Raw genomic sequence first — 20777 nt, forward strand, 5'->3', positions numbered from 1 at the left:
TCCAGGTTTGATGCAGACACAAAAGGCGAAAGGAAAACAGAGTTTAATACATGCTTTAAGAGTGCGAGTAGAGATCTGTGATTATGGAGTAATTTGTAGTTAATGGATTCATTTAGAAACCAAGCACATTACAAATTGCTCCGTAATGCCCTGACCCAACCTATTGACAGATAAGTGTCATCCATGTCTTTTATGTCAAATTACATTTTTAAGTATTTTCTGTAGTTTAGTATGCATTTTATAAAACTTAAAATGATTTTGTCAAATTTTCACAATTTGTCTGATACAGTAAAAATCACCCAATCCATGATTATATTTTAATTAATTGTACATTTATTTCCATTTAGAATTTCCATTTGTTTTCCTTACCATGCATAATTTGTTCAAATGCAATCACACTGTTGTGTTGTGTATATGACAACTCCTAGTGTACTTTCTCACAGCCTTTTAGTCTATATATTTCAAAGCCACTTTGTCAGTGCTTTCTAAGATGTCAGTAAGCCACCCTTAAATCAGCTCAAGATGTTACAGGGACACCTAGTGGTGACTAATATATACATATACAGTGTATATATAAAGTCTCTCTTTTTATATGCCCCTTCTAAGAGTGTATATATAAACAATAATGAATCTGTCCATCCCTGCTTATAATGCAATAAACTCACCTGTAGAAAGATTAGGGTTAAACGGAGTGTTCTACCAAACATGTGACCCAACATTTCACATTATGTTTTTGTTTTTTTGACATATACATTTCAGTCCATATTGGAGGATGTTAGTGCACATGTGTCCGGTTAATGCTTGTGTACTAGTTATTTTAAACATGTAAAACAAGGTTTGTGGAGTGTTTTATGTTATATAGGCTTATCTTGATATAAAGTTTCACTTTTTCTTAATCACGACAGAAACCCCTGACAAAATTCCATTTTATGGCATGATTGAATGGCAATATTGTAATAATTACTGTACATTTTGTAAAAACAAAAATTGTAAAAATGACTGAAGATTAAAAGAATATCTACAAGATCTCTCTCAATAAAGTGTACATTTAAATCCACGAGCGTATGCTGCTAAGGTCTGTAAATTGCACTTCAGATTAACCTTAAAAGAGAATGTTTATGTGAATAAAAACAGAAATGCAGAACTTTGCCTCAAGCATTTTTTTAAGTGAAATAAAAGCATGAAAAACACATGGTAACAATGTATTTAAGCAATAGTTGTCAAATGGTTTATTATTTAAAGACACTAATCAAGTTAAATTGTAGGTTTAATGAAAACTAGAAAGAACTTGAATGTTGAAAATAATTTTCACTTTATTTTCAAGCCCAGCAAGTGAGTGTTTTTGATTCTACATCTATACATTGTCTTCATATGATGCAATGTAATGTTTCCCCAATATGGTAAATTAGGTTGCCCTAAAATTAAATTTAAATAAATGTCTCAATACAGAACACTCCACAGAACGTTATATCAAGGTAAATTCGACCAACAGTGTCAGATCTCCAACATTTAAAAGGACGTTATGATGGGTCAACAGCGTGCATGATGGTCGCTTGTGTTTTTGAGAGCTGGATGAAAGATGAACGATTTCAATGCTGTTTTTGCATACATTGCGACTCAAGTCAAATACAGACAGTTCAGTTAACATAGACATCACACAAATACACATCGCATAATTTGTTTTTGTCAGACCTAAGAATTGTTTCGTCTACAAAAAATCAATCAACACTTTTCCATTTCTAATAAATTCCAATGCAGTTGTATTAATAGTCCAGTAATGCAGAAACTATACTGATTGTAACACCGATGGAAAAGCTTCCATTTAAAGGTGCAGTGTGTACGATTCAGAAACCCTTGTTATTAATAACACATATGGCCATTAAGTGAACTGCAGCCAGCTACCTGTTGCTCATGCACACACTCCATAGGGACACGATCGAGCATCGGCCAAAACAATGATGTAACATACAAAAAGACTGAAAGTGATTCACAGACATCTTGCTGACAGATGAGGTAGCATAATTAAAATTACAGTTATGATTGTTTTACTACAAACTTTGAGACTAAACTAAAACTACAGCTAACATAACGTATTGATACACACATACAGCTACATACTACCGAACTATACCAGACAGTTTACTGTTGCACTATTGTATGTTTTGTATGTCATATGTTGTACTACGAAAAAGAAACCAGCATATTTGCTTGAATTTATCCTGTATACCTGATTTTTAGTATAAAGAGAAGATCGTTGAAATTCGTCAGCATTAGCAGGCAAGATCCAGTTAGTTAAAATTACACAGATGAATACTTATGGCACTATATTTCAGATGCTTTGCAGTTATGTAATCTTACCTGTCCAATAAGAAGAATGCAAATTCAGGGTCAGTTTTGGCCCCAAAACTGAACAAAGTTCCCTCCAGGAATCAAATGCCCTGCCGATGTTCACTCTAGTTTTCGCTCGACCACGATCACGTTCCCGCTTAGTCAGACGGGATTCAGTAGAAGGCTCTCGGAAGCGTGCACAAACTTCACATCCTTTGGATTATCCCGGCAAAAGCGACCCACTCCCTTCGCATGAAAATCAGTCCACATACTTTAATAGGCAACCAAGGAAGTCCGGGAAGGGCTCATTTTTTAAGTTGCGTTACAAGCCGTTCACACATTGGCAAAAAAGGCGAATATTACATGAAAATTGTTACATACTGCACCTTCAAAGATTCTAAATGTCTTGAATCGCATTGGGGCGAGAGACTGCATCTTTAGCAATGTTTTCTGGAGACATAGTACAGTGGTACAGTGGTTCAAATATCACAAGGAGTCCAAAAAAGGTACATCTGCAAACCTGTAAAGCGTCAGTAGGTCACACAAAAGCAAATCATCAACATTGTTTGGTCCAAACTTACAGATAAATATTAACATCTCGAACACACTCACTGCCGAAAACTCTCTTTTATGTAAGAAGTACAGCAGTGACAGAGATGCAAATTTGTTGTGAAATCAAATATCTTCATCTGACTAACATTAATTCAGATATTTACTTTTACATGACTTGAAGGCCCTTGAAATTAAATTGAACATCAAATGTACATCAAACTTGGGCTCTTCAAACAGCCACACTACTTACAAAGTCTTGCCAAGTCCTCTTTTTTGTTTTCATTTGGTTGAGCAAGATTTCACAGCAAATATACAGCATTTAGCGTCACATATCTGACAGGAAGCTGGGTTTGTCATGCAAATGTACTGCCGGCAATACTGATAGAAGCTGATTGGCCGCATTAACTGCATTTCCAATCAGAACATCAAGGTGCGTATCCCTAAATATGATTTCTGATTTCCTTTCACAAAGGCAGAGCACTCTGTCTCTTTTGAATGTTACAAGCAAAGGCGTGTCTCTATAAAATCAAGGCAAATGTCTATACAAAAAATCTAATCAAATCTAAAATACGATCGTAAAATAAAACGTTACCTGTGCGTAGAACAAACTGAACATTGCACAACAAAAATACCACTAAAGATAAATTATTTGAGCGTAACAGCAACAGGCCATGACGGAACGCTTTGGCAATGTCCCTGGCTTGCAAAGTCATGCAAACATTTAAAAACAAGGTAACAAGACAAGGAGCCAGTTCACCACACTATATGACCTCAGAGCGGACAGCACAGAGCTAGATGCAGAATCTCCATGAAATTAAACATCAGGTGCTTGAATCTAACGACTCTTTTGTCTTCCACAGACATCACATACATTGTTCTAGGCATGAAATGATGAGTTTTAATGAGAACAGTGATTGTAGATGCCAACATGAATGTACTTTAAGTCTACTGCAGGTATTGCACTGAAGAATGTGCTTGAGTCGTCGATGGCGTTTGCGTGGATGGGCCGTGGTAAGCTTGTATATGTGGGTTGTGGGTGTGAACGCATCACTTCTCTTGCAGCAGGGCAGGGATGTTGATGTTCCAGCCGATGGCCTGTCGGTCGAAGCCACAGGTGAATAGATTACAGGCCTGGTTCTCTTCGTTCCAAGCGGAGCAGCACACCATACGGCGATGTCCCTGTGCATTAAATGCAACACATTTGTCAGGACAAATACAAATATAGAAAACTAGCTCATTTGAAAGTACAGACAATGGCTGCCTCTCAAAACCTAGTGAGCCTACTTGTCATCTGCGGCTGACATGGGTAGCAACAAAAACTGTATTGAGACTACAACTCATGTGAACCACACAAGACACCAGCTAAAAGGTTGATTCAGATGTTAAAACGTTAGTTTGTGAAGTATATGGAGGGTTATTGTAATCCTTCTATTATCATAGTCCATAGTCATAGTTCCATAGTCATGTGGGCTTGGAATCGAACCGCCAACCCTGTGATTTGTGGCCGACCCGCTCTACCACCTGAGCCACAGCCGCCGCACAGGAATACAAATAAATAAGAGGTAATAAAACCTCCTCTCTCCATAAGACACGTACCTGTCTATTGCTCCGCGGAAGACGGGCCAGACGGACTCCATTCATGTCAAACAGTCTGACCTGTCTGTTATCGTGTGGTAGAGCAATAATTCTTTGGTTCGCAGAGACACTAATCCTGCACGTTACAACAAAAAAACATCACTCAACACAAGATAGAAAATGGTCAAGAAAATAATAAACCAAGAATCAATCAACAGACAATAATCTACCAACCATAAATTGTATCCAAATCTAGAGTTTCTTCTATACATTTCTTGGTTGGGTCGTAAAAAAGACCCCATGACATCAAATCTGACACTTGTGGCATTTCGTCCATGTCTGTTATATTACGCTAGTCTACTCCCTAAAAGTTGACAAAATCATCTGAAATAATTAATCTGATATACACATTTAAAATGTACAGTCTTTCTCATCAGGAAAATTAGACTTGCACATAGGGGCATATAATATATGTTCAGAGTGAAAAAGAACCTTCTGCCTAATTTCCAATACCACCACCCACTTACTACTATAGCAAATATCAAATCAAGGTTCATTACTAAACATTAAAACCTACTGGGTTTTTAAAGTATGGGAAGAGCCCTTTATGTCCCACCCAAACTTTCTTTATCAATAGGAAATTATCAACATGTGAAAGAAAACTAAATTCATCAATCCTTTTCACTGGGCCTTAAATCTTTTCAGAACAACTTTTCTAAGAACTAAAACGTTGGAGTCACAGAAGTTTCCAAAACAGGCAATTTATTGTACCTGCTTGTTCAGAAACAACAGTCTCAGGAAGCTGTCTTACACCTCACCAACCTGCTGCTCTTACCTATTAACGGCTGAGTCTGTGCGGATGGTAGCGATCGGAGATCTCATGTTCTTCAAGTCCCACACCTTGACGGTGCGATCATCACTTCCCGACACTACGTTGTCTCCCACGGTGAAGACGGCTGACGTCACCGTGCTGAAACAAACAAATGAGCTGGAAATGAAATCTTTCACACACCTCAAACAGCCCTGCGAGTTTCAATCGCATACAGTATACTGAATATACCTATTAGCACAGATAAAGACTGTTCAAAGATTGTTCACTTATAACTTGTAGGGTTTTTGCAATACCAAAATTTCAGTAGTCAGTAATAAACCAGTAATAAAACAATGGCATGGAGCCTCCAAGTATTGGTCAAAATAAAGCACTGTTTTCTTAAGTCATTATTCAAGTAAACAGTCAGTAAGATACTACTATAATAATAACAATAATAATGGCTGGTCTATTAGACCACATTTACACTGTACAGATCCAGCATATTGACACAAGTCAGATTTTTTGTCTTGTGTTTTTACTAGGGCTGTTGATTTAATGTGTTAATATAGTGTGGTTAGTTATACTTATAAACGTTTCATTTAATCATGCCACCTGACCCATATGTAAATTCCTTAATAAACATGCCTATTTTCCTTCTAACGGAGCATTTCAAGCTTGAAGTACACGTAACTTCGTATTTAAGAGCTGCGTCAGCAGGGGGCAGTCAATGCGTCTCAACAAACCTCATAATCAGCGCTGCCACAGAATTAGAACTGGTGTCATTTAGTTGTGGGGATTTTTATTTAGCCCAGTGACTCAAGTCTTTTAAATCCATTCACCAAAAAGATTAGTTCAGATTCGTTCATTGATCATTTCTGCAAATTACACCTTGGCACCAATTGATGGCCATTTGCTTTTTGCTGTGTTTCCACCTACATATTTTTAAGCATTTTGGAATATTGCATTAAAATGCTGGATGGAAACAAAAGATGTGAATAAAATCTCCAAAATGCACATGAAAAACATATACGCTCACATTTTTTTTTTTTTTGGATACACAAGAAATGCTTATAAACTATGATGGAATAGCATTTACTGAATAAACTCTGGTTTGATTTATTAGGAAAACAAGATATCATCAAATAAGTCATGTGACTGAATAACTTGTTCATAACTGGACTAACCAGCGGACCAATCAAACAGCCACTTTTTTTCAGGGATAAAGCTCTAGTGTAGGTAGGTTGTGTATCCAGATGCTCGCTAATTACATGTGCAAGTGTAATGATAGCATCCTTTGTGCTTGGACTGGTTTTATAAACAAACTGATATGGGTCTAAGGTATCTCCTAAAGATGCTACTAAGTGGTTGGTCACAATCCTCTAATGATTTCATTAGGACTGAGGTAAAACAATTGGTCTGTACTTGTTCTCTTATTTAGGACATACCTTCTTAGGTATAGGTGTAATATAGGACAATTTCCACCTAGCTGGAATTATATGTGTGTCCATTACCATTGAAAAATCCTTTGCCAGACAGGGGCCAATACCTTGGCAAAGGTCTTCAGTATAAAAGCTGATGTTTTATCAGGACCTGTCGCTCTGTTTGAATGCAGGCGGGTATTTCTCACATCCGCCTCACTGATGTTAACTCTGTTCATTATACAAAGAGACATCCCTTAGAATGCTGCAGCACATTTTCTGTTATCTGTTACTTCAAACCTAGTGAAAAAGGAATTCAATCTGTTTGCAAATTCAAATGCATTCTCTACAGTAATATGTCTCTTAGTCTCTGTCATCCCTGCCATGCATTTCATGGTGTTTTTGAGTTTCCTGAACTAAGGGCTTCCTCTATTTTTTTGTCTGTGATCCTGTTTTGCTCTCCACGGCTGATTTCCTTTTTAAATTCCTCCAGGCCTGTTGAAGTCCACAGTGGTCTTTGTACTTAAAAGCCAGTCTCTTGGATTAAATTATATTTTATAAAGCCAGTTTAAAAGCCAGATACTCTTGGATACATAGATCTTGTTATTAGGATATGCATTCACTAAATGGGTTGGTATTACCAACTGTATGCAAAATATGTGTGTACTCCGTCATAACTGTGGTGGTATCACATATGTTATCCTCTAGAAACACCTCCCAAACAGTGCAATTAAAACACGCTCAGAGCTTGTCTATATTCTTCTGACCATATTCTTATTTCTTTGTTTGCTGTTTTACTTCTTTTTAACTTAGTTTTATATGTTAGTATGAGATGTACAACATTATGGTCTGAACCAGCAATAGGTGGCCAAATACGGGACTCATATGCTCCACTCAGATTTACATAGCATTTATCTAATACCCTGTCTTTTCTCATTCGCTGCGCCACATATTGGTGAAACCCAGGGATTACATGTTCAATTGTACATTTATTAAAGTCTCCAAGTACAAGTGGCGGTGCCTCCAGGTATTGCTGCTGCAGTTTGTGAACACAGTCCGCAATGGTGCCAGCAGCTCTCAAACTTGTGCAACTTGTAGGGCCATACACAACAAAAAGCAGTATGCAACTAAACTCACTTGGCAGACAGAATGGCCTGAGTTGAATGCACAAAATATCCACATTAGAATCACAGATCCTATCATTTACACTGTATTGACTAAACCAGCAGTCATTCAGATATACACAAATTTCTCATTCACTTTATCAGTGTTTCCAGTTTTATCCGCCACGCACTAACGTGAAACCATTCAAGAGGTGCCCGGCCTGGAGGGGTCTAACCATAATTCAGTGAAACACAAGAATGAGGATACACAAAATTCATGAGAGTACCTTGTGAACATTTGCAGCTCATCAGTTTAGTTGCTGAGTGATCGTAGATTGTCAATCGAGTGTTTTTCTGCATAGGAGCCACAGTCGGCACGTTTCAATCAAAACAAAACTCCACAGAATAAGGATAGGTCCACATACATTCCTCATTGTTATTCAGTGTATCTGACCTGTATTAAAATGTACAACACATGAGCTGAAAACAACGCAAAACAACTAACATCTATAACATTTAACATGCAACAAAGCTGGTTGATACTTGGTGTTTATACTTCAGGGTTTTGGAAATTGCTCCCATGGGACCAGGCAACCATCATACTGCATGAGCTGAAAACAACGCAAAACCACTAACATCTTTATAAGCATCGATGGTGGTGGTGATAAGACGCGGTTTGCAGCCGTGCAGCACCCCGGACATTTTGGTTCAGCCTTGGGGGCAATTTCCAAATGCCTGATGGTACCACATTCATCTGTACAAACAATAGTACGCAAATATAAACACCATGGGACCACGAAGCATCATACCGCTCAGGATGGAGATGCATTCTATCTCCTAGAGATGAATGTAGTTTGGTGGGAAAAGTGCAAAATCAATCCCAGAACAACAGCAAAGGACCTTGTGAAGATGCTGGAGGAGAAAGGAAGACAAGTATCTATATCCACAGTACAACAAGTCCTATATCGACATAACCTAAAAGGCTGCTCATTAAGGAAGAAGCCACTGCTCCAAAACCACAATAAAAAAGCCAGACTACAGTTTGCAAGTGCTCATGGGGACAGAGATCTTACTTCTTGGAGAAATGTCCTCTGGTCTATAGAAACAAACATTTTCCTTTTTGGCCATATTGACCATCGTTATGTTTGGAGGAAAAAGGGTGAGGCTTGCAAACTGAAAGAACACCATCCCAACCATGAAGCATGGCATCATGTTGTGGGGGTGCTTTGCTGCAGGAGGGACTGGTGCACATCACAAAATAGATGGCATCATGAAGGACAATTATGTGTATATATTGACGCAACATCTCAAGACATCAGCCAAGAAGTTAAAGCTTGGTGGCAAATGGGTCTTCCAATTGGACAATGACCCCAAGCACAACCCCAAAGTTGTGGCAAAATGGCTTAAGAACAACAAAGTCAAGGTTTTGGAGTGGCCACCACAAAGCCCTGATCTCAATCCGATAGAAAAATTGTTGGCAGAACTGAAAAAGTGTGTGTGAGCAAGGAGGCCTACAAACATGACTCAGTTACACCAGTTCTGTCTGGAGAAAATAGGACACAATTCCAGCAACTTATATTGAGAAGCTTGTGGAAGGCTGCCCAAAACTTTTGACTCAAGTTAAACACTTTAAAGGCAAAGCTTGAATGACGGAGCATCAATTTCGCAGACCCTTCAGTTTTCCATTAACGTCTTTTTGATGCACCATCCCCATAGGAAAAAATACATATTTTCAATTGTTCTCTAATGTAGTGTTATCTCTACTGTGTAAACACCCAAAGTGGGCAGTTCTTGTCCAGAGTGTTTGAAAACTTAGCTATGCGAGTCCACGTAGCACATTTTAGTTACAGACTGCAAGAATATATTGGATCTGAATATTCAAAAAAATTGTATTATTGCTGTGATGAAATTATCTCACCCCAAGTTGGAAACAGAGCACCTCCGCCCCGTACAGGGCACAAGAGCACCAGTAGCCAGGGCAGAATGAGGCAGTGTGTGTGTGTGTGTGTGTGTGGGTGATTTGAGAGTCTGGGTGAACAGCACGAAAGTCAGCATCCCTCAGGGTCACAGCACACATTTAACTGCTCCGCTCAGCACACACACTTCCATTTAATAGACCTTAATATTTCTAATCTATCAAGTCATTCCCTGCTGACATTTCTCTCCTCTTTGTGTTTGCTTCTCTCCAAAGAGCAAGGGAGAGAAATGCAAAAAAGAAAAGGGCCGGAGTCGCTGCTCCGCTCGCCTCCAGCCGCACTAATTTGAATTGACATGATATTAAGGTTTAATTAGGGGCTAAATTCCTCTGCATTAAGGATTTGGGGTTGGGTCTGGCCGTATTTAACAGCTTTTCTCGGCTCGCTCCGGCACAGTTCACATTCAAAGTGAAGCGTGGAAACGCTTTCTGACATTGCGGGCTGCCACAGGAAAGCAGGGGAGGGGGCAGCAGTGGGGTCCATAATAGATTAAAAGCTTGATTAAAATCCTATTACAACTCAAATGATATTTTCGGAATGTTCCTTTTAGACCGGGACAAGGAAGGTCGAGACTCATTAGGGGAAGTGTGTGAGTGTGTGTGGTTAATAGAGATCCAGTTATAGCGTGTATAATTGACTCTTCAGAAACAATGATGGCAGGTTATTGTATTTAATAACATGCTATTGATGTTGTGAGATATACTGATGACGGTTTATAAAGTCCATAGTTCTTAATTATATTTACAAGACACTTTTAAAATAGCATTATTCTTTGCAGACATTAAAGGAGTAGTTCATTCTGTGATCATTTACTCATCCTCATGTCTTTACAAACTTATATGACTTTCTATCTCCTTGGAACATAAAAGCAGATGTTTGGCAGAATCTGAGAATCTTTTCCATACAATGGAAGTGAACGTTTTCAAACTTTTGATGCAAAGGACCCCTCAACAGTATGCTTACATTGTGGGGACATCCCTCCAAAAATATAATTGCATCTTAAGTTTATATTTTCATGTATAAACACCCATTGTATGAAAAATACTAAGCGTAATATAATGAATTTAAAAATCTTGTTTGCAAAATGTAATAACTGAACATTTATATAGTCATTGTACAAATGCCAAAACATTAAATTAAATTGAAATTATATTTTACAAATAATTACGTAAACGAATATTTTGGTCTAATTTTTGGCTCCCTCACACTTACTTTGGGTTCCCTCTAAATAAATTAACCATGGTTTACAACAGCAGCCATAGTTGAACTATGCTATTTGTAGAAAAACCATCAACCACAAACAATTACCATGGTTTTACTGTATTAACTATAGTTCAACTATAATATCTGTAGTAAAACCATAGCAAAAATACATGAACAAGAAAACTATGGTAATACAAATCATACTTTTGTGGTTACCATGGTTACTTCGAATTACATAGTTAACCCTTATGAAAATAAACCATGGTTTAACTACAGCAATAGTTTAAATAGTAAAACCATTGTAATCACAAGATGTACCATGTTACTAAAATATTAGTATAGTAAAGCCATGGTTCCTTAAAGAATACTACAGTATTACTGAAGTAAAACCATGAATAATTGTATCAAAATCATGTTTTCTACCAAAACACCATGGTTACTACAGTCACGATTACTAAAACTATCCTATGGTAAAACCATGGTTTCAGACAAAAAAACTACTAGTCATGGTTGCTACAATGTTACTATAGACCTAGTAAAACCACTGTTTCCTTAAGAGAAAAAGAAACAAAAAATAAAAACATATAGAGAAAAAAAAAAAAAAGTTAAAAAAGATACTATAGTCGTCAACATTGCTATAGTAAAACCATGGTGTCTGCCAAAAACATGGTTATTAGAATCATGTTAACTACAATATTACTTAATATTGTTAATGTTTTGTGAAGAGATGCAAAACTTATTGTGAGGGAACACAAAAGTTATTGCAACTGAATGCAAAACTAATACATAAAAAACTAGAGTCTCCATGTCCTCCAAGTGTCGAGCTCCAAAAATGGCAAAAAAATCACTTTTAAAGTACCATAAAAAGTAGTTCATAAACCGTTGTGCTACATTCCACGTCTTAAGATACAGTAATTTTGTGTTAGGAACAGAGTTCAATTTAAATCGTTATTCACAGAAAATATTTCCCTCCACAACAGCTCTCAAACCTCATTTGCGCTCCCACACTTTCAAATTTGTCGTGTCATGATCAGATACAAGACATACTGTATAAACTGATGTGACACAGTTTTGTGAGTTAAGTTTAAATACGTGCAAGAAACATTACAGAGTTACAGCATTGGGGAAGATTTTCAGCAAACAGTGAATAACTTAAATTTCGGGCTGTTCCTCGTGCAAAGCAATTGTATGGCTTTGAATAAAGACCTGGAATAAAGCACACTAGTCCAAGGAACCACTTTAATTGTAGTTCTCATCATTTTTAGAGCTTGAGAGAACCTGGCCACAGAAAAGAGCACCCGACAATCTAATAAACATGTCCTAATGTGTTCCACGGACAAAAAGAAAGTCATACGGGTTTGGAGAGACATTAGGTAATAGTATATATGACAGGATTTTCACATTTGGGTGAACTATCCCTTTAAGATTCAGAATACATAGAAATGTTTTAATCAAGAGCTCTTGGATCAAACCTTGCGAGATTCGAACCTTCAACCTTCTGGCCAAAAGCCCTGATCTTTAACCAATGAAAGAACAGGATGAGGTGGGCTTGTCATCCAGCATTATGGTGATCTATTTCAAAGGGGACACCAGCTGTGATGGTTCCTCACTGAGAAAACCATTGTGACACACTCTAAAGGACAGCAGGTGTGTGTTCCTCCTTCATTCTGAAATCAAACACCCGGGTGACCCTCTCAGACGAGTCCTGACAGATACACAAATGCTCTGACAGGAAATGCCCAGCAGAGGAAACAGATGAGGCTGTGGACATGTCTTTAATGTCATGTTTCATTTGTACTGTGCCACTTATTAGCATTTAAACCATAATTCAATGATTATGAATGGATGTTTTGAGGTATGGCTGCTGTGCTTTTCAGCACCAACATCAAGAGAAGTCTTAAGTCTTACAAGGCCAAGTCTAAAGGTCAAAGTATACTTCGGTTTTCCATGTGCTGCTACGTCTCGGCACAGCCAATGATTACTAGACAATTTGCATGAGTGGCGCGAAAATGTAAACAAAATGAAGAAACACTGATCCTGTCCATATCTATGCACCTCTGGTCACACTTTGTTTTCCATAATACTCTCAGAGAACTTTACAGATAAACATACAGTACACTAGATATGTCCCGATCGATTGGCTGTTGATCAAGATCGGCCGATTTTTGTCTTAAATCCGTCATCGGCGATCGGCTGGTCGTGCCAAGATTTAGGGCCGATCTTTTTTGCAGCATGCAGGCAATCACACATACACTGCTCCTCTAATGAAAGGTCATCAGGTCATCCCCGCCTTCCCTCACCCGTTTAGTTTTTTGTTGTTGTTTTTTCCCCTCCTGTCTCCTCCCAGGTCAAGGAAGGCGGGGATGACCTGAAGGGGTGCAAAGTACGCCCCTCCCCAGGGAAGGGGGGTGTATGTCATGCCGGTGGCACCCCCGGCCTGAGGTAATGCTGGGAAGAGTGTGGAGCGGAGGGGGGCGGGGCTGGGCTGGAATGTCGCATGCCCGGTCCCCAATCAGCCTGATAAGGGACCGGGTGTGTATGATCACGACCCGGCCCCGCCCTCCGCCCTGCCACAATGCATTTGCGTAATAATTAGTGATTTGTGTTACAGTAAAACTTAAAGACGGTAAACAGACCATAGATATGAATGATTTCTCACAGGAGCAGTTTTAGAGCTTGTTATGAATATATTTTTCTTATTTTTGAATGTATCTCTGCGGTGTGTGACGCTGTCATGGTTTTTTCTGGTTGTCAGTAGGTCACAATGGCATTTTGACAACAGAACTATTAATAACCGTTTCATTGTTGTTGAACTTGGGCCTGTCCAAGTGTAACTGTTTATGCCACTTGTGGAATTGCAAAATTTTGAATTAGTTTTTTGTTGTGACTATTCATGTCAAGCTGTTTACACCATTTGTAAGTATATGTAAGATTTATATTCATCCATACAGAACTTTTTTGTACCTGAATATTAAAGTTAAAATAAGCTATTACACCATTCTAAGTAGAAGTTGATTTTATATGTGAGTTTTATAAAAATGCTAGCTGCACTAAGTTAAATGCATTAAGCTGAAGACATCTTTTAGTTTCTTTGTTTACTTAGTTATTTTTGCAAACAAACAAAAAAACAAGATATTTAATATTGAATTAGCGGATCGGGTGCCAAAAAAGCTGATCGGGACATCCCTACAGTACACTAATATCCAGTAGCTCTAAAAGTGGCACTTTTGAAAGTTTTCCAACACTTGTGCTGCTTATAGCAGAAAACAGTGGGTGAAGGCATGAAAGATTCATCAGAGTGTCCATATGTCGTAATGCTGTGCTCATGGTGTGTCCTGATGCTCTGGGTTAGTTGAGTGAGTCAGGCACATGTCAGCTGCACAACTCAATTAAATTTCCTCACTTTCAGAAACTGTACAGGCAGTTTAAGGCCTTAGTCTGCATAACATGAGCAAGCAACCTTTTGTTTCAAGTTGTATGGACAATACAGCTGATGAAGGAAATGTGACAGTGAAATCTCAGCAATAAAGTTTCTGTGATAACTCATTAAATTAATCACAGTTTTTAGTGTGTGTGTGTGTGTGTGTGTGTGTATGTATGTACATATATATAGAACTCATTATATAGGACTCATTTTACTGTGGATATAGATACTTGTCTACCTGTTTCCTGCAGCATCTTCACAAGGTCCTTTGCTGTAGTTCTGGTATTGATTTGCACTTTCTGCACTAAACTACATTCATCTCTAGGCTACAGAATGTGTCTCCTTCCTGAGCTGTATTATAGCTGCATGGTCCCATGGTGTTTATACTTGCATACTATTGTTTGTATAGATGAACGTGGTACCTTCAGGCATTTGAAAATTCCTCCCGAGGATGAACCAGACTTGTGGAGGTCTACAATTTTTTTTTTTTCTGTGTTCTTGGCTGATTTCTTTTGATTTTCCCATGATGTCAAACAAAGAGGAACTGACTTTGAAGATAGGACTTAAAATACATCCACAGGTACACCTCCAATTCAGTACACCTCCTATCAGAAGCCAATATCAGTCATTTCATTCATGAACAAATATCTGTTGACTGAGTGAGAGGAGGGAAGTCCTTCATTTCAGCAAGCAATCTCAGTCACTCTCAAATAAAAGGGGCAGGATGAATTATGAAAAGAAGTGTTTATAATAACAATAAAAAAGCAATAATAAATGTGCCAGAGCAACCCAGAAATACAATGTACTCAAAGCCACAAGTCTAAAGATGTTACGGTATGTTTCAAATTTGAGGTACATCTAACAAAAAAAAAAAAAAAAAAAAAAAGAGGTTCCTGAAAGCTTTTTTCTCTGACTAGGGACAAAACCTAAAATGGCCACTTGGAGTTTCCAAAGGGCCACTTGGTAACAAAATGATCTGAGGGCTAGAGAAAGATATTATAGTTACTTTTACATATACAACATCAACTAAACCATTCTTTATCTTTTTAATTTGAAAATATGGCAAAATGTCATGATCTTAATATTTTTTGTTGTTTTTTATTTATCAATAAATATCAAATAGTGCAAACAAATTTCTCCAAAAACAATCTTTATCCCCATGCATACACAGACATTACACTGATGGCCGGCCATACAGACAACAATCAAACTCCTAAAACAATCTTTTGTCTCCATGCATACACAGACATTACACTGATGTCAATACAGACAACAATCAGCCCTCAAACTCAATCTTTAGGCCATACAGATCATTTTGATTGCATACTGTACTGCCTGTATCTTACAATATTACTTATAATAATTATAAGTACCTATAATAATACTACAGCAACACTGCGGAATGCAGGAGCAAATTCCATGTTGAAAGACAGGTGCATCACCAAATGCGTCACAGGATAGCTCATTGGTGAATGGTGGAACTCCAGTTGTAGAATAGAATTAAACTCAAGCCAACTGGCACAATATTTACTGTACATCATGTATATTGTTAGAATAGTTTTCATTGGCTAAACATTCTGTCCTTCAACAATGAGAAAAGATGACGGCGCATACCGCTTGACAGCAGCAGATTGTTAATTGTTTTTATATGTGCGTGGAAACAACACATGGAAGTCCTGCAATTGAATGGAATTGTTAACCATCAGAGAATCCAACTAATCGAATGCCATTCCACCGGAGATACTGTTACTACCATTACCCAGTGAGCTCATCATCCCCCCAGCGGGGCGACACAGACAACGGCGAGAGAGGAAACAAAAGCGGTGTTTGAGAGCCGGGATACCAGCCAGGCTCAAAGCTAAGCCCTATGAGCCCACACTTCAGAGTCGGTTTCTCACCAACTCCCAATCGATTGTCAACAAAATCGACTAAATTAATCTGAGGCTTTCTTTGCACAATATAGACAGTTGTGTAATGATTATTACAGAAACTTGGCTGAATGAAAACATCACAAATGGCACCATTGAGCTAAAAGGCTGCTCTGTTTACCGAGAAGAAAGGACTCCACAGTCCATAAAAAACAAAGGTGGGGGAGTCATTGCTTCATCAATGACAACTGGTGTACAGATTAAGCAATAATTGAAAAACACTGTTCCCAGGACATAGAGTTTTTCCTGCCAAGACAATTTTCATCTGTAATCATTACGGCTGTATATGTGCCTACACAAGCTAAAGCTAAGCTAGCGCTGGAGAGGCTGCTGGACATTATCGATCAACAACTAACTGTAAATCCTGAAGCTGCTATCATAGTAGCAGGGGACTTTAACCATGCAAACCTTAAGTCAGTTTAACCAAAGTTTTATAATAATGTACACTTTGCCACAAGAGGGGGAAATAACTTAGACCAAGTCTACACCAACATTCCAAACGCAAAGCCTCACCATCTCCACACTTTGGACTATCAGACCACCTCTCAATGTTTCTCTTACCATCATATAAACCACTGATCAGTAGAATTAAGCCACAGGTAAAAGCTGTGCAAGTATGGAGGGAGGGCAAGCATTGCAAGATTGTTTTAAAAACACAGGATGGGACATCTTTGCACAGGGAGCTAATCTAGGGGAATACACCTTATCGAATATTGTATTGAACCATTAGACTTTTCATTAGATCATCCCAAAGGTGAAGCATGGTGTTGGTAGCATCATGGTGTGGGGGTGTTTTTCAGCAGTAGGGACTGGGGGACTGGTCAGCTGAATGAAGCAAAATACAGATATCCTTAATGAAAACCTGGTCCAGAGCGCTCGAGACCTCAGACTGGGCCGAAGGTTTACCTTTCAACAGGACAATGACCCTTAGCTCACAGCCAAGACAACACAAGAGTGGAGGAAATCTGCAGAATTCTACTAAATGGACTTAAATATTGGTAAAACTGAGCACTTCAGTCTTATTCAAAGCTGAAAACAGTATCAAATGATTTAATTTATAATAAACACATGCAAGGGGTGGGGAACGTTTAGAACTATGTGAATGATGGCCGATCCAACTGTGTGTGTGTGTGTGTGTGTGAGTGAGTGAGTGAGTGAGTGAGTGAGAGAGAGAGAGCGATAGAAAGGTGGTCAAGCATGATTCATATGAATGTGAATCTATAGCCTTGCATGTTCTCAGCATGAATGAATATAAATGGTGTGTGTTTGGTCTTTAGGAGGTCCTCAGCTCCTGCTGCAGAGTTCATTCATCTTACAGTCCTAGTGCAGCAGAGCATTCACTCCTTCCTCTCTCCTCTCTCTCTCTCTCTCTCTCATGTGTGACTCAATCAACCCCACCCACACACTACACTACATTCTAAGTTACTCATTACATCCAACAGCTGTCTCTCCTGCCCACACACACACACACACACACACAAACACACACAAAGACATCTCCATGCAGTAATACACATATATATATTCCAGGGCCTGAAATATTGTGCAGGATTGCAGGTATAGTGCAACATTTTAATAATTCCCGCAAGTTCCACATTCATAGCATGGGAAATTCCCACAAACTTTTATTCACTTTTCAGTGCAGCTGTGAATTATTAAACCAATAGATACAGATGAACAAATCAAATCAATAGACTTAACATGAACAAGTAAATCTGCTCTATCTCTACCTCTCTCTCACATGCAGCTGTCAGCAGCACATTAGGGCTGGGCAATAAAACCTGTATTTAATGTATCCTGGGTCGTATTTCCCTTTATGTTGCTTTGTTCATGGTTTTCCAGAACGAGGACCTGCATCAAGTGACATTATTTTTGTTTTTGACGTCAACAACAAAATCTACAGGAAGTTTTCCCCTCTTTTAAGAATTTAAGAGCATATTTACTTACATGAGCCCATTATTATCCTGTTTGTTTCTAATTTCAAACATCATTCATACAGAACATACATATCACACATGAGGAAAATCTCCTCATTACCATGGTTAGATCAGTGTAGTTAGTCTTAAATAATAATATCAAATTATAGTATTTATGAAAAATATATACTAGCTGAAACACATCATGAAAGTTTAACTACAACTGCCACTGTTGATATAAAATGAGGTCTAATATATTCTACCTTTAGATTATTTAATGTGAAACTATAACATTTTGTAAAAATATAACAGTTACTTTTACTCATGTAAAATCCTGAAACAATTTTGTAAAGGTGATGTATAATTTTTAAAAATTAGCACATAGCACAATGTTGCTCTTTTCCTCTTCAGTGCTGTTTGGCATGTCAAGGCGTCCTACTGTTTGAGAGGTTTGACTGGACTTCCTCCGTAATGCTTTAAACAAGAAAAGTCTCACTAGAATTTAAATTGGTCACATCAGTTTTGAGGTCTGCACTCCACAATATCGAGAGAAGCCCGGTTGTTGTACGCGTGCCAGAGAGCAGATCATTAGCATGAGCTTGTTCCATTACACTCGCGTGAAAGTGTAGATGAGAAGACTTCAGTTGATTCTGAGATTATCATTAAATATGCCTCGGCAGTCCTAAATACGCCATCACTTGGGAATTATCTTCAATGGGAGAACCATGGGATTGCTCGTTCCCTGCTGTCCGCGACACAGTCTGAATAGACCTGCGACCCACCATTTGCAAAACACTGCTATAACTCACACACACACACACACACACTCACTTATGTCAGACCCCCTCGCATCGCTTCTCTCTGACATTTTCTCCGCTGCATGTGTGTTTGTGTGGCGCAAGTTGACGAGTCTGACAAGCAGTCGAGGAGGAAAGGAGATGTGTGCACACGCAGGTGAGATTCTCCATCCATTTATTTCTAAATACCGTAGATAAGCAAATGTACATGGTATGAAAACCGTCAATTTTAATACCGCGTGAAACCAGTATACCACTGCAACCCTAAGTGCAGCACATTTGACAAGAAAGGCAGAAATAGCAAAAATATTTTGTATACCAGCTGCATGGCGAAGAGAGACACTTAAACACCTGTTACTTCTCTCATCTCCATGTCTTTAGTGTTCCATGCAGGGTCAGAAATTAACGGGGGCTCTGAGCAAAAATGACCCTGCAAAGAGTTTGTGTTGTTTTATTAATAACCAGAGGTGGAAAGTAACGAATTACAATTACTCTCATTACAGTACTTGAGTATATTTAAAAAAAAAAATATTTAAGTATAAATAAATAATCTTACTTTTACTTGAGTTGATTAAAAATTAAGTATTCAACTTTGCTACAGTTATTTTTTTTTAAATTATAGATATAAATCGCTAAATCTGTTTATAAACTAAAACGGGCTGTGCGCGGCACAACGGAAGACTGCAGGGCACAGCATTATGAACACAGCATCTTACATAAACCACCACTGGTGTCCTCTCTTCTCTAGTTTCTCCAAGACTCCAAGTCCTATCACTATACAAGAACTGCAATACTGTGATTATTTGCATATTTCATTTAATTCTGGATAGGAGTTGTTCATTCAGCTACGAGGGAACCGTCTGAACACGTTTATCCACTGATCAAACTTCTCTTCTTTTTAAGGTAGGCAAAGTTTTAAGTATGTCAAACATTAACACAATGTCGTTTGACACATGTGAGGATATCTTGTTTACTTGCTACTATAGGTCTAAAACAAACTTTTAAACACCTCAGAAAGATGCAATGCCAATAGTGTCAGAAATTAACGGGGACTCGTAGCAAAAATGCCACAGAAATTGACAAAAATATCCTCTAAATTGAAAATATGGGGCATTAAATGCCTACGCAATGTGTTCCCTTGTTTTATTAATAATATCTGATATAGTTACAATTACATACTGTACATTATGATCTTTTGATTTTTCACTGAACGTGATTTTTTTTTTCTCCGCAATCCAGTTGCTCTCGCCATTGCGTGCATAGACGAGCTCTGTGCAACTATAAGTCTGCATCAGTTCAATATTGTACTCCCACGTTAAATTCCATAAATATTCGCCCCTCTTGTTCAAAATAAACTGTCATAGCATGTAACACTCTCGCTCACGGTGCTGTACTGTACTTTCCTGTATTTGTCTAAAAAGCCTCACCGACTAGAGGCCAAAAGTGCACAAGTGATAAAACATAATGTAAACAAATGCTACAATTTACTTAATAATAATATCTCCATATGTTAAATAACCATAATGTTAATTAAGACTTTATTATTACAACTGGAATACAATAATACATATACAGAACAACCGATTTTCATGTTTGAACAATCATATCTCTCACTAAAACACTGAGTGAAATGTTTATTTTTGGCTAATTTTATTCAGTTGGCATGTAGGATTTGATAACAGTTTGCTTAATAATCTCATTCCATATCTGGATAATTGCTGCAAAATCATAGAAGATAAATGTCCT

At 38.1% G+C, this 20777-nt stretch overlaps 1 protein-coding gene across 3 annotated transcripts in view; it reads right to left on the minus strand.

Moving 5' to 3' along the window:
- Positions 1–1268: 1268 nt before the first annotated feature.
- wdr37 (WD repeat domain 37) overlaps positions 1269–20777 on the minus strand; it is a 55694-nt gene continuing 36185 nt past the window's right edge. The window contains exons 14-16 of one of the 3 annotated variants that reach the window (XM_052115116.1): positions 5291–5425; positions 4477–4591; positions 1269–4059 (exon numbers count right to left, since the gene is read on the minus strand). In XM_052115116.1, the coding sequence (XP_051971076.1) occupies positions 3928–4059; positions 4477–4591; positions 5291–5425 (382 nt within the window). In that variant the 3' untranslated portion in view covers positions 1269–3927. The remainder of the gene's footprint in view (positions 4060–4476; positions 4592–5290; positions 5426–20777) is intronic. The other 2 variants (XM_052115115.1, XM_052115117.1) reach the window with 2 other exon arrangements.

The sequence above is a fragment of the Xyrauchen texanus genome, chromosome 42, assembly GCF_025860055.1.
Source record: "Xyrauchen texanus isolate HMW12.3.18 chromosome 42, RBS_HiC_50CHRs, whole genome shotgun sequence".
NCBI classification, from domain to species: Eukaryota; Metazoa; Chordata; class Actinopteri; order Cypriniformes; family Catostomidae; genus Xyrauchen; species Xyrauchen texanus.